Source organism: Antechinus flavipes, chromosome 6 (assembly GCF_016432865.1).
Source record: "Antechinus flavipes isolate AdamAnt ecotype Samford, QLD, Australia chromosome 6, AdamAnt_v2, whole genome shotgun sequence".
Taxonomy (NCBI): domain Eukaryota; kingdom Metazoa; phylum Chordata; class Mammalia; order Dasyuromorphia; family Dasyuridae; genus Antechinus; species Antechinus flavipes.
In genome coordinates this window covers 142,178,920-142,195,119 of record NC_067403.1, presented here as the reverse complement: position 1 = coordinate 142,195,119, position 16,200 = coordinate 142,178,920, and the positions used below count along the sequence as shown (strand labels likewise).

Here is a 16,200-nt window from a genome sequence, read left to right as displayed (position 1 = left end):
GGAAAAAAACACACCACAGCTTCTTCATGGTTTGGGGGGAGTAAGAGGTAAAGGAAAGGAAAGAGGAGATCCAAACAACAATCTGGGATAACTTAATTTACTGTCTACTAACCAAAAAAAAAAAAAAAAAAAACTTGCTTTTTTTTCTTAACAAGTAATTCACTCAAACTGTACTTTGTGGAAGACAGTCTTTGCACTATTCGATCTTGGACTGTTATTTTGACTCAATCAATGCTGAAAATCAATTAATCATCCTGAGTTTCAAGAAAATCCAGGTTTTACCATAAGTAATGATTTTTTAACTTTTACTTTAGAGGAAAAAGATGTAAAGGAAAATGAACCACAGAATATCAGAGTTGGAAAAGACCTTTAAGATCTCAGTCATCCCAACATCTCACAATATATACTCAGTTAAGTTCCAAATTCTAACTCAGAAATAAAAGTTCAAATCAAAAACAATTTAAATGAACCAAGACAGGGGCAGCTAGATGACACATTGGATAGAGGAGTGCTAGCCTTGAAGTCAGTAGAACCTGAGTTCAAATCTAACCTCAGACACTTAATACTTCCCAGCTTTGTGACCCTAGGTAAGTCACTTAACCCCAATTGTCTCAGCAAATAAATAAATGAACTAAGAAATACCTATCACACCTGTGTTTAGGAAAAGTATTTCTGACCAAAATAAAACAAAAGGAATGGAAAGAATCAGACAAAATGGAAAATATGCATATACAAAGTTGAAAAGTTATTACACCAAAATATACCTAAATAAATAAATATAGTTCACCAAGATGCTTTAATCACATAATTATATGCTTTAATTACGGTCATCTTCCAATAATAAATGGTCAAAGGATAAGAATAAAGCACTTCTCAAAGCAATAAACTCAAGTTATCAACAACCACACGAAACAATTCCCCAAATCATTATTTAAAAAAGGCAAATTAAAACAGCTCTGAGATTCTACCTCAGATACATTAAATAGGGAAAGAAGGAAGGAAGGAAGGAAGGAAGGAAGGAAGGAAGGAAGGAAGGAAGGAAGGAAGGAAGGAAGGAAGGAAGGAAGGAAGGAAGGAAGGAAGGAAGGAAGGAAGGAAGGAAGGATATTGAGATAGTATGGGAAAACAAGCACATTAATATGAATTAATGGAGCTTCAACTTCTGCAGCCCTTATGGAGAACAATCGGGAATGATGACCAAAAAGTCATTAAATTGTGCATGACATATCTTTTAATCCAGTATATCTCTACAAGATTTATACTAAAGAGATTTTTTAAAACATTAAGGAAAGGACTCACATGTTAAAAAAAAAATTAAGAGAAAATGTTTTGTTGTAGAAAAAACAAAAGTAGAAATTACAAGGGTGCCAATCAATTGGGGAAAGGCTAAAAAAAAGATAAATAAATATAAGAGTATTATTGCACTCCAAGAAATGACAAAAGGGATAGATTCAGAGAACCCCAGAAAGACTTGTACCAAATGATAAAGAATCAAGTAAGCAGAGCCAGAAAAACAATTTATACAAGGATAGGAATACCACACTGTAAAGAAAAACAAAAGTGAAAGACTCAAGAATCATGATCAACACAATGGCCAATTATGACTCAAGATATTATGCTTCTTGGCACCAAGGTAATGAGCTACAAGTACAAAGTGAGCCAATGTATGGGTTTGTTATGCTTGTCAATACTTGCTCATGTATTTAAAAGGAAGGGCTTTTTTTGGGTGGGGGAGTGGTTGAGATTGTTAGTGAGAAGAGGAATGGCAGATACTAAAAAAAAAAAAAAAAAAAAAAATTAATGGATCATTAAACAGAGGAGCTGAAGAAAAAGAAGACAACAAAGACAAGAAGGGAAGTACTGAGCTACATAATAAATTTGAAATATAAAACAGCAGTACATGATGGCTGAATCACAATTTCATACAGAGTTCTCATTTTCTGTTTTTTTCTCACTACCAGATATGACTTAAAAGTGGAAATAAAATGCTGGTTTCTCACTACACAGCAAAGAGTTATAAAACAATATAAGTAGGATGAGATGATGCACAACTAGACATGGCCGGTGGGTTGACTTATTTTTAAAATGTTTGGTAGACAACATCTCACACTATATAACAAGATAGTTGTCAAAATGAGTACATGATTTAGAAATAAAGTGTGATATCATAAACAAATTAGGGAAGCAGGGAAAAGTTTACCTGTCAAATCTATGGATAAAGGAAGAATTTTATGACCAAACAAGAAATAGTATAATGGGATGTAAAATGGATAACTTTTATTACATTAAATTTTAAAAAGTTTCCATAAACAATCACCAATGCAACCAAGATCAGGAGGAAAGCAGGACACTGGGGGGTGGGGGAGAGAGAGAGAAAGGAGTGATGGAATTTTCTTTGATAAAGCCTCATTTCTCAAAATACAGACAGAACTGAATCAAATTTATAAGAATCAGTCATTTCTCAACTGATAAATGGCCAAAGGATAACGAAGGGGCAGTGGTCAAATGAAGACATCAAAGCTATCTAAAGGCAAATGAAAAAATGTTTTAAATCACTATTAATTAAAGAAATGCAAATTAAAATAACTCTGAGAAACAACTTCACACCTGGACAGATGAAAAAAACTATGATGGATGAAAGATAAAATGAATGAGAAAATAAATAAATTTGGGGTTTTTATTATTTTGATTTATTAAGTAATGCATGGCTATTGCCTGACAAAATGGGATTAATAGCCTTCCTATTTGGGGGGAGGGAGAGGGAAGAAGAGGTAGAGAAAAAAGGAGAGAGAAGGAAAGAGAAAGACAAAAAAAAGGGAAAGAGATAAAAAAAATACTCCCTTGTAACAATGAAGAAAAAAGCAAATCTACTCATTACCAATGTTTGAAAATGTATGCCTTATTATGTACCTCCATCCATAACCTCACTGCCAAAAAGCATGATTCAGTATCAGTCTTATGGAATTGTGACTAGCTACTAGGTTTGTCATATATTCTAAGTCTTTTAAACGTGCTTCCTTTACCATTTTGTTGTCATTGAATATATTGTTTTCCTGTTTCTTTTAGGTTTACTCTGTATCAGTTGACAAGTCTACCAAGGTTTTCCTGAATCTATCCTTTTTGTCACTTCTGACAGTCTAATGTGTTTTGCATGATTTTACATGTATGTAAAATCTGTACGTATAACTCGTAATAGGAAAAAATAAAATATAAAAACCTTATCTACTTCACAAGAAAATAAAGCCAATATTATACTTACATACACTGTTTTTGATCAGATAGTTCCTAATTTATAAGCATCCACATTATAAGCATTTCCAGTTCTTTGCTACAAAAACTAATGCTCTACCCTTTGACCCAGCAGTGTTACTACTGGGCTTATATCCCAAAAAGATCTTAAAGAAGGGAAAGGGACCTGTATATGCAAGACTGTTTGTGGAAGCCTCTTTGTAGTGGCCAGAAACTAGAAAGTTAGTGGATGCCCATCAAATGGAGAATGGTTGAATAAATTGTGGTATATGAATATTATGGAATATTATTGCTCTGTAAGAAATGACCAGCAGGATGATTTCGGAAAGGCCTAGAGAGACTTATATGAACTGATGTTGAGTGAAATGAGCAGGACCAGAAGATCAGAGAGAGAGAGAGAGAGAGAGAGAGAGAGAGAGTATTTAACTTATACTTTAACATATTTAACATGTATTGGTCAATCTGCCATCGGGGGAAGGAGGGAAAAAGTTGGAAAAAAGGATTTGCAACTGTCAATGCTGAAAAATTACCTATGCATATATCTGTAAATAAAAAGCTATTATAAAAAAAAATGCTCTAAATATTTTTTCACATATTGATCCATTTCCCCTGACTTTGATCTCTTTGGAGTATACATCTAACAATAGTCTCATTAGACCATTTTAGTGAATATTGGGTATAGTTAGAAATATTTTTCAGATGTTTGGGTCACTGTTTAATTTTTAAATATTGTTCCCTTGCTCCTTGGAGGACTACAAAATAGTCTAAATTCTCTAACTTAATATTCAATTCTGTCTTTCCCCAATCCCAATGATTCTAAGGTCTCTTGTAATTCTACAATCCAAAGTTACAGAAACTAAACATCTTCAGAGTTGAAAGAGACCTTTTCCTTCAATCCTATGGGTTATCATGTCTTAACACTTTGTACTAGAGTGATTTATATTCAGGTTTTACTCATTCTATAAAAGACACAAGGATTGTACATTAGTCATAATTATGTCTTTCCATTGTCCAATCATTATTTTTGAATGAGGCAATTTAGTATAGTGACTGCAGTATCTATTTTGAAATGAGAAAACCTAAACTAGAATCCTGCTTCAGAAATATAATAAAGTAGATATTAAATAAACTATAACAAATAAATGAAATTTATTTCCCTAAGTGTTACTAATTATATCACAAAAGTATGAAGGAATTACTCTGCAAAATTTCAAAAACTATATAAATGTGAACTATAATTTAGGATTCAATAAATACTTGTGAAATTGAATGGCTTCCACAACTAGGTCTGCATCCCAAAAAGATCATAAAAGAGGGAAAAGGATCTACATGTGCAAAAATGTTTGTAGCAGCTCTTTTTGTAGCAGCCAATAACTGGAAAATGAGTGGATACCCATCAGTTGAGGAATGGCTGAATGTAATGAAATATTATTGTTATAAGAAATGACGAGCAGCCCGATTTCAGAAAAGCCTGGAAAGGCTTACATGAGCTGATGCTGAGTTAAAGCAAGCAAAATCAGGAAACACTGTACACAGCAAAAGCAGGACTCTGTGATAATCAACTATGAAAGACTTAGAGCTTCTCAGCAATTCAGTGATCCAAGGCAATTACAGTAAACTATGGATGATAAATGCCATCCACATTCAGAGAGAAAATCTCAGAGACTGCATGTAGATTAAAACATACTACTTCACCTTTTTTTCCTTTATTTTTCTTTCTCATGGTTTTTCCCTTTGTTCTGATTTTTCTTTCTCAGCATGATTCATATGGAAATATATTTAAAATGAATGTACATGTATTTTTAAAAGAGAAAGAGAGAGGAAAGAAGAAAGGAAGGAAGGAAGGAAGAAAGAAAAGAAGGAAGGAAAGAAGGGAAGAAGGGAAGGAGGGAAAGAGGGATTGACTTTTTTGTGAAACAGATATTGGTTTTTACTTTTTTTTCCTATTAAAAATTATGTATACACGTGCAGTCATGTAAAAACACAGGAACGGCTCCATTTTTACCTAAGACTATCTCTAGATCAAGAAAAAACTGATTAAAACTCTTGCAACATCAAAGTAGTCATCTTCAATACAACTAACAAACCTAAAAATGCAAAATAGAAGGAATTTATTTTAATTACTGAAGCCATGATAGCTATTTGGCCAGATAACATTCTTTGTGCAAAATTTGTCCAGCATCAGAATGTAAACAGGTAATGAAATCTATATAAATATCCAAAACCTCAAAAGAGAGACAGAAAAAAAATTTTTTTAAGGCTAAAGTGATATAACAAATAATACCAAATTTTGATTGCACTGTCTTCTTCCACAAATTCCAGGGATTCCCTGGTCAATGAATTAATCAGTAAACATTTATTAAGCATATGTTGTGCATAAGTACTATTCCTGCTAAGAACTAATATACAGTCCTCTGTGTGGAATTTAAAGTTCTAACATTTATTAAGCATATGTTGTGCATAAGTACTATTCCTGCTAAGAACTAATATACAGTCCTCTGTGTGGAATTTAAAGTTCTTCCTGTGGTCACAAACCAGATCTTATGGCTTCTGACACTCCCTATGGTTCAGCTCAACTAACACTCTTGCTGATCTTCCCAGACCACATTTTATGTCCCTTCTAGACACTTGCCCAACCCATCCCCAAAATCTACAAGATCCCCTTTTCTTATTTCCATCTCTCAAAATACCTTTGGTGGTTGTTCAATCATCTCAGATCTATCTAACTCTTTCTGACCCATTTGTGGTTTTCTGGGCAAAGATACTAAAGTGATTAGCTGTTTGCTTCTCTGCCATTTTTGCAAAGGATAAAACTGCGACAATCAGGATTAAGTGACTTGCTCAAAGTCACAAGCTTTGACCTCAGATCTTGCTAACTCCAGGTTTGGAGCTCTATCTACTGTTCTATCTCACTGTCCTTAGAGTCCCTAGTTTCCCTCAAAGTTCAGCTCAAATGTTAAATCTTGCATGAAACCTTTTCCAATCCCCAAAGCTACTAGTGCTCCTCCTTACCACATATATATTTCATATATACTACTTATTGCAGACATGTTGTTTCAGGAGGTGGAGCCAAGATGGCATAGTATAGGCAGGGATTAGCCCCTAGCTCTCCTCCAAACCCCTCCAAGGACCTTTAAATAATGACTCTAGGTCCACTGTTTCCCCAATAGAATATATGCCCCTACATGATAGGGACAGTCTCATTGATCCTAGTTATCCAAAGAGCAGAGTGAACAGGAGAGTGGGTGATGGGGAAGGGAAGTGAAAATGAGATATCTATTTTATTCATGCATGAAAACCCCAACTTCTCACAGCTGTTTGCTACTTTCAAATTTCCCCACTTTCCTGAAATTCCCTTATATGCATCTCCTGATACTTTCTGCTACATTTACTTTGAAGGAAAGTAGTAAGTAAAAAAGTAGATGCTCATCAATTTTGATGAATTGGATCATCAATTGGAATTTGATTGGAAATCAAGAATTGGAAAACAGAATAAATTATAACATATAGATGAAATGAGATAATGCTGTGCCATAAGAAATGATGACTACAACCAATTTGAAGAAACTTTAACTGATTAAGAATCAGGAAAAAAGTTACACAATGATATAAAGAAAAACAACTTTAAAAAACTGCTAAACTCTGATAAATTCAGTGAACAATTATTGCTCTAGAAGACTAATTATAAAGCATAGCTCATGCAGAGAGGGGACAGAATAGAGTTCTAGGAGAAGAATGACCAGTATATTATTTTGTTGGGCGTGCCAACATGTGTTACAAAAAAGAGTTTCTATTTGTGGGGAGGAAGGCAAAGAGGGGCAAAAAAATGAAATATTTGGTAATGACAGAGTTGCAAAAATAGGAGCAACAATAAAACACAGAAGAATATACAGAATTTTAATTCTTTTATTTTTTACATAGAAGAAAATACACAGAATTTAAATACACAGAAGAAAAGAAAGTTAAGAAAAGGACACAAAGACATGATTAATGTATTGAATTTAATACACAATTTCAAAATAATTGCATATAGAGTTAATAGTTTCTTGTATGTCCAATAAAAAAGAAAACCTAGTATTTCCCAAATAGGTCAGGGTATTTAGGTTTAGGGTACCCACATAACCACTAGGTTCTCTTTGTTTTCTACCTCCCATATGCTATCTCCCCCTTTTAGATTATAAGTTCCTGGAAGGCAGAGGCTGTCTTTCTATTTATTAATTGTATCCCCATGTTTAGCACAGTACCTCACAAGTTGTAGGAAAATTTAATGAATGTTTATTAAATTGGATTTTTATTAAAGTTTTCCATAACTACTTTTCAGTGCACATCTACACAAAAAGTATAAAGCTATGTATATTATGTGTAGATATATGTATTATATACATCTATATAGTACATCTATAGATCTATATAATAAATGTATATCTATCTATAGATCTGTATAATAAATCTATACCTAAATATCTACATATAATCTATACAGCTATATGTTATTACAAATATCAAGATTTATAATATACTTATAAGTCTATATTATATAGCTCTATATATGTATAGATATATGTGTCTATATAAGTGTGTCTGTAAAAGAAGTCTATATGAATATAGACTATATCTGTATATCTATAGATTATTTTATATCTACAGTTCTGCATATAACCTATACATATGTATAAATATAATTATAAATGTATTATAAAGATCTATACATATATAAATCTTGTATCTATACATCTATTTAATAAATATAGATCTACAGAATAGATCTATATATAAAATATTGCATCTATAGAAATCTGTATGTATATCTATATATAATCTATAGACATGTGGATGTATGGATGTACATATAAATTTCTTATAAAGATCTTTATATCTCTAAATCTATAAATATAAAATTATATTTATAGAGTGACAGAATAAATGTGTGCTTATGTATCCACATGTAATTTATATATCTACATATATGTGTATATATGTAGATAATATAGAGATTTCTAAGTGCATACATGTAGCTAAAGGGAGATTTCTTATATAGATATATAACAAAAATATATACTATAACTATAGAACTAAGAAATCTATGTCTATATAGCTACATATATGTGCAAGATGTAGAAATATAAAAATTTATTATATAGATCTATATAGCTATAGATCTCTATATAATAAATATATAAATTATATATGTACAATATCCATAAAATAAATCTATATCTAGATACAATTTTCCTCCAAAAATCTTATTTTAGCAGGAACCTATATGGGAAAAATCTTTATTCAGACTATTATAGCAGCCAGTATTTGTTAAATAAATGCTGAACTTTAGCCAGTTATATAAATATATCTTAAAACAAATCCCATGCCCCCTTCTTTCTCTACACTCTCTAACAAACCCCAATAGCTGTCATAAATTCAATTATCATCTCTAAATAGGTGACTCCCAGACCTATATACATAGTCTTAATTTTTCTCCTGCTTTATCGCATTAATTTTTTCCACTTAAATACAATGTAGGTATCATTTCCACAATTTTTAAAAATTATATTATAAATTCTAAAATTAGAAAAACATGCTCTGAATTCCTCTAACTATAAACATAGCAACTTTTTATAGCCCAGAAGTTCAACTAACATCAATGACAAAAATAAATGCTGAAAGAAATAGAGATTATAAAGAAAACAAAGAAGCATATAAAGTTTTATGTGAACTGTTTCACAATGAATAAACCCAGAAAAAGAATATATCCAATAACTATAACATAAATGGAAAGATTAATCACAAAACAATCAAAAGCAAATGCTACAAAATTACAAAGAACAAGCAATGACTTAAAGAAGAAATAGGAGAAGATATCCAGACACAATTCTCTGCAAAGGTTTCAGAAGGTCCAGGGATGGAGAGCACTGCATATATTTTCAAGGTATGAATTAGTTTTGCTGACTTTAATTTACTCTTCTTTTTTAAAAAAATATTTTTCATTTAAAATAACTCTGAGATTAGATGGGAGAATGATACCATGAGAAATTTATAAAAGCCAAAAATATCAATAAAAACTTACTTTATAAAAAATTTATCCTCTTGAATGAAGTCATCTTCTGAGGGCCTCTTTAATGAGGGATTCCTTTCCCAAACTCTTATCCTTCCCTCTCTCATTCCATAACCACCTATACTCCCCAAGTGGCTCAGACACTTCCTTCCTTATCTCCCTGTGTTCTCTATCACCTTGTCAGGTATTAGAACTTTAATATTAGGAAGAAATCTCACTCATATATGCAACTGATTTTCTATTTAATTTGTACACTGCCATTCTGTTGATTAAAAGTATTAAAAAAAGTTTTAAAAAAATTATCCTCTTTTACCATAAGTAGGAGTAAAGGTGAAGTCATCCAAGTGGCAAATATCATAGGCCACAATTCTAACATCTTTCCATATTCCTTGAGTAGGAAAGGAAGGACCCCAGTCCCAGCTAAATGAACACTGTTCCTGTAAACCCAAGAAACAACAAATATTTTGATTATCAACTAATGAAAATCATCCATTTCAGACAAATTTTTAAAAATTCAATATAGAGTATCATGACTGAAGCATCACCATAAAAAGTTGTCAGAAATGTTTCAATAAAATCCCATTGGATTAATTTGCATTTCTTTTTCTCTTAGCTAATACTTAGGATTAGTTAGCTACCTGTTAGCCACTAAATGCTCCCAATTATCTGAGTTTAAATGTAATCACAAAGAACAGGGAAACAAAATATGAATCTCTAAGATTAATTTTTAAATGTGATGATTCTTAATGGAATTAAGTCAATTGTACTTATCAACTCCTATTTAGCTCTTCCCCCAAATAGAAGTGTGCTGATTAAAGCATTCCACCAAGACCCTTAACAGGATCAGTGTCTATTGCAAACCGATTTTGATCAATCTAATTCTGCTTAGCTCCCCTATCCTTCTCTTTATAGAAATCAATTTACCTATAAGGTTTCAATCAGGATCAATACTGGTTCATATTTAAAGTTCAAACACTTTTAAGAATAATTTAAAAAAAGAATTTTCCATGCTGGGTACACCAGGTGTGGTGATGCACATCTGTGGTTCCTGCTACAGATAAAGCTAGGGCTTATCACTTGAACACAGTAAGGCTAACGTCAACTGGTATCAGTGCTAAGACTGGCATCAACCTGGTGAAGTTTTCTCAATTCTATCTTATTGCTTAGAGAGAGTTGAACTAGTGTAGGTCAAAAACAGAGAAGATCAAACCTTCCATGCCAACCATTGGTAGAATGTGACCTATGAATAGCTACTGCACTTCCAACTTAGGGCCCCCTCAAAAAAATGTAGGGAGGAAAAGTAAAGAAAAAAATTTTGGGGAGCAACTAGGTGGCACAGTCTAGAGCACCAGCCTTTAAGTCAGGAGAACCTGAGTTCAAATCTTACCTCAGACACTTAATACTTCCGAGTTGTGTGACCCTGGGCAAGTCACTTAACCCCAATTGCCCCAGCAAAATAAATAATAAATTAAAATTTAAAAATAAAATTTATTTTTTTCACCTTAAAAAATGAATTTCATAGATTATAGCAGAAAATAGAAAACACTAGCTGAATTATATAGTTGTTAACAATGGGTATGGGAATTTGACTCTCTTCTCCTTTAAATAGTTACTGTTTGGCTTTCCATAACTGGGAGAAAAATAACAGCATTAGCTGAAATGGAATCATTTCACAGCATCATTGTATATTTAAATTAGTTTCTGTTCACTTTTACCCCCAAACCCCAATTCCAAAGACTAGGACGCTATACCTTTCGAATAAAGTTAACATGGCACACTCCTTTCTGGACAGGCTCAGGGCATTCAGGTAGTATCCGGTATTCTCTATGAGCCTGGCTTTGCTGAGCAGCATATAAAACTGCTGACTGGAAATGAAGCTTGATGATGTTGAGCTCTCTGATTTCTTTAGTAATATCAAAGGTCTGAGTTAAAGGGAAAAAAAGAAATACATGACTACAGCGCAACTGAGACTGGTTTGCAAAATTTAAATGAATCCAGAAATCTGTGAAAAAGAAAAAAGAAAAATCATTCAAGTGTTCTGTAGAAAAATTCACCCATAATGCAATTTGGTTCTATATTTCTATCCTAAATTAACTCTCCTCCCAAATAAAGTTTATAAATTGTGTCTTTCTCCTGTTAGGCTGTCTGAGATTTTTCATTCTGTTTGAAGATTTAATCTTTCAAAGTCAGTTACTTCTTTAAAAAAAAAAAAAAAGACAGAAAAGTCTTACATATGTATTTCCATATTCTAATGTCTGGAATAGGCATATAAGCCAGAACATAAATTTATTTGTTTAAAAAGGATCTACATCTCAAAATTTAAAAAAATAAATCAATTCCCTATAATACTCCACTTTTTTACATGAACATTTGGTTCCCAAGGGAAGAAATTCAAGCTACAAAAAGGTCTATGAAAAAATGCTCAAAATCACTAAAAATTAGTAAAATGTAAATTAAAACAATTAACATTCTAATCTCATGCCCACAGGATCAGCCAAAAAAAAAAGGAAAAGTAAAACTATTGGAAGGGCTGTGGGAAAAGAGAACCATTAATTCAATAGTAGAGAAGTTGTGAATTTATTCAACTCTTCTAGAAAGTACCTTGAAACCATGCATGCCCTTTCATCCAACGATACACTACTAATCCCAGACTTTAAAGACACACACACGAAAAGAGAAATATTTATAGTCCTTTCCGTAATGGCAACCTGGAAACTAAGGGGAGGGTGGTAACCATCAACTGGAGAATAAGTGAACAAGTTATAGTATGATGGTATAATGAAGTGGCATAATGAAAGAATGAAATGGATGGATTCAAAGAAACTTTAGACTATAAGTGAGATATAATGAAATGAGCAGAACTAAGAGAACAATTTATGTTTTAAAGCTGAACTACTCCAGAGATAATGGTGATACCAATGAAACATATCTCTCAGGAGAGAGACAACTAACTCAAGGTACAAGGCCATCTTTTGGACCTGAGCAATGTGGAAATTTGTTTTGTTTCACTCTGCATATCTTATGCAATGTATTTTATTCCTTTTTCTTGCAATGGAACAAGGATGTCACTGAAGCATTCTTTTTAAATGTAGAGAAAGGAATCCAAACAAGTACCAGTTAAGCTTTGAAAGTTACCAGTCAAATTTCTTGTGTATTTAAAAGGGAAAACAAACTAAAGAACATAAAAATCTGCAATTTCATATACAATCCTCTTTTTTTTGTTTCTACTTTGCATCTAGAAATACTTTAAAAAATTGTTTTTCAAATCTTTGGCTTTTCCCTAAACATTTTTGTTTTGTACAAATGGTTTGTGAATGCTTATGTGATTGGCAGATGACAGCTGATGCACTTCACTGGCTCCTGACCGCTGGTCTGCAATGGTTATTCCTTGTTGTCCATCATTTCCACCATACATGTCATAGTATCCTTAAATCTTTTTTTACAAGAAGCTGCTGTTCACTATGCCCTCATGAAGAAAATTTCTTTTATGATACTTTTTCTAGCAAGTATGTCAAGGGAACTGATATAATTGATCAAAAGACATGCTGACACTTACTGAGTGCTCCTCCTTTCTATTTTAGACTTCCCAAAAGTTATGAAGAAAGAATTAAAATGCATCTAAGGATGTCTGGATACAATATTATAAAAGTAGATTTGTACTTGTGATCTACCTAATAAAATAAACATTTTATTACAGAAAACAGCCCTAAATTAGGTGGAAGATTGCATAGATTACTAGGATAATTTAGATAATACTAGGTAAGATACTATAATAATATCACACAAAAATACTATAATACCATGCTAATAATAATTAGTATAATTACTATATACACTAATATAAATAATTAAAATAACTAATAACACTACACTATGAATAAATACTAAGAATACTACTAGATAAAAAACAAGAATAATACTAGATAAAAATCAACTTTCTGTTCCTTCAGAAAATGACTATCTTTAGTATTTCCTAAACACTGGCCATTCTTGCATTGCCTTAGGCTCTGTGTAATAATAACAAAATAACAACAACAAAAAAAGTAATGGCACTATGATTATAGGCAATCCTAAAATGACAATGTAAAAAGAAGCACAATAAAAGAACAAATTCCATGCAAAACCAAAAAACAATCAATCTGTTTCCATGTAAAAACTCTGAAAACATGGAGATATTTTCAAAACCAAAAATTCAAACTTATCAAGACTCCTGAAAGGTACATATTTCCTTAATACAGAACTATAGGCACAATTTATCTAGCGAGATGATAATTGCCCTCCGGGAGTTTAACAATATAAATAATACTCATATATTTTTAAATTAACTTTTTTTCATGCTTTTACCATTTCTAAATATTTAAAAATTAAGTTTTTTCAAGCTTTTAACATTTCTGGACACTATTTACTTACATATCTAGTGAACATGTTGTCTGTTTTCCCAATAGTAACATTATTGAGCAGCACTTCTACGACTGTATCAACTCCCTCAAAAATCAAGCTTATTTTTTGCAATTTGCTAAGAAAAAAAAAGAAAAAGATTTTTAAATAACAAGTCATTTAATACTCAAAGTAATATTTTAAGAAAACTTTCTTTACTTTAAATACTTACTAGCTAATGGAAATTAAGGTATATGATCACTTTATAGGTCAGACATATGCCTAAGAAAGTACTCTCTCAAGGAGAATTTCTGGGTTTTTTGTTTTAATAAAAAAGATGATTCTTATTTTATTATTTTTTAACACACATTGCTTTATGAATCATGTAGGGAAAGAAAAATCAGAGCAAAAAGGAAAATCCATGGGAGAAATTAAAAAACAGAAAAAAATAAGTGAACATAGAATGTGTTGATTTATATTTAGTCTCAGTTCTTTTTCTGGATGCAGATGGCATTTTCTCTTCAAAGTCTATTTGGACTGCTTTGAATCACTGAACCCCTGAGAATTCTATAAGCCCTCTTGAGGACACAATTCTTACACCAGAAGAATCTATAATCTAATTAGGAAATTCAGGGCAAGACATTTATTTTTGGCCATGGACAAGGTAGGAATTTGTTTCTGTTTGTCCAGTCAAATATTCTGCTATAAGAGTTTTGTTTTCCTCTACTTAATGGGAGGAAGAGAAGTTAAACGTTTATTAATCCAAAAAAAATTTTTAATTAAAAAATTTAATTGAGCAGTTAAGAAGAATATACAAGAACCAAAGAAATAACAATACCAAGTAGAATATAATTTAGAGGTATACAGCATTGTACTGTAGAAGTTTGCAGAAGGAAAATGAATTAGAGTAGTCAAAATGTACTATTCAGGGAGGTTTCCTAATAAAGTTTGACCTAAATTTGGCCTAAAACCTAGTATGGTTGAATAATGGAAGAAGAAAATGGAGGCAGGAAAATAGAATAAGCAAAATCAAGGAAAGGGGAATCAGTATGGCATTTATGGCAACATTAAGGTGATAGGATTAACTGACATGAAAGGTTTGTATTCAAGAATAATGGAAAAGTGTAAAGGCCAAGAAATTTGGAGAAATATACTTAAGCCTCAATATGATTGATTTGAACAAGGTGTTAACTCAATGAAATTGATAAGACAATGATTATCTAGTTTAGCATGTGAGTTCTCTAGTTCAGTATGACTGATTCAATCTTACAACAATAATAGTTCCCTAGTGATATAATGATTGGTTTATACTCAGTATTCTTTACTGATGTAATAGAGTATATAAGCTGGAGCTCAAGCTCTCAGACTCGGAGAGACATTGCATCTTCTTCAGCCTCGTAGTGGCTCTCCTGCTTTCCCCACTGAGGGGCCTCCAGAAAGCTAGCCCAGCCTTAGGGAAGGAGACAGACTGTGAAGGAAACAATAGAAGCTTTGGACTTTATTCCTGATCTTTCTCAGTGGTGATTATTTTGCTGAAACCAAAGCTGGACAGAAAAGATCTTAATGTAGAAAGGGAACATATTATGAAATATCTTGAAATCCAGTTAGTCTTAGTCTTGTTTCAATTAAGGTCAGAGAACACATGATAAAAATCAGTATTTCAAAAGACTAATTCTAAACTTCTGAATATAAGATGAACAGGCATGGGGAGATGGGGAAGGGTAAGCAGCACACTTTATAAAATGATTGCTACTTAAGAAGTAAATATTGAATCATACTTTATTTGAATATTCAACCTATAAAGATTTTTTTAGAAGTTAAAAAAAAAAAAACTACATACCTGAAGTCAAAGGGAATCCTAAATTCCTTGCTATAGGTCCAGTTATCCAAGGAGATCCAACTGTAATTCAGATCATTAAATCTATAATAAGGGTCCTGTAGATGCAAATAAAAATCGTAGTATTTACTTAACAATGTTATATTCAAAACTTAAAAAAAAGCTATGTCAAATCTAACAGTAATTGAACTCTTAGCCTAGAGATAAAAAGTTTAAAATATTAATCCTCTCTCACAACAAAACAACACCCCCCCAAAAAAAAATTTTTTTTAAACACAACAGTTGACAAAAAAAAATGGCTAAATGGAATAAATGAAGATTTCACAGATAACTGTAGAGTAAAGTAGAGCAGACCCTAGGCCTAAGTTTCTGTAAGTCAAACAATTCCTATGAAGCAGAATCTTCAATGGCATATCAGCGATGCTCATGCCAAATAGGGAGATGTTGCTATACATTGGTCAATAACCCCTTCCGTGTTCCTGAAGAATTCAGTCCATCCAATGAATTTAAAAATCAAACAGGATAAGGGACAGACCCACGGTTTTTTCAGCTATTTAACCCAACTTCTGCTTCTGTACTGCGCCTACTAGACTGCCTAATGAATGTATTGGGCCGTTTCTTGCAAGAACCTAATAAAGGCTTTCTGTTTGTAGCTAGAGAAGCCTCTGAGGAGTCAATTTGGATAAGA

General features: G+C 32.2%; 1 protein-coding gene across 3 annotated transcripts in view; it reads right to left on the bottom strand.

Moving 5' to 3' along the window:
• Positions 1–16,200, bottom strand: part of MANBA (mannosidase beta) — a 118,838-nt gene that overhangs the window by 81,961 nt on the left and 20,677 nt on the right. For all 3 annotated transcript variants that reach the window (XM_051964179.1, XM_051964178.1, XM_051964177.1), the window contains exons 2-5: positions 15,516–15,610; positions 13,709–13,814; positions 11,050–11,220; positions 9,612–9,735 (exon numbers count right to left, since the gene is read on the bottom strand). In XM_051964179.1, the coding sequence (XP_051820139.1) occupies positions 9,612–9,735; positions 11,050–11,220; positions 13,709–13,814; positions 15,516–15,610 (496 nt within the window). The remainder of the gene's footprint in view (positions 1–9,611; positions 9,736–11,049; positions 11,221–13,708; positions 13,815–15,515; positions 15,611–16,200) is intronic.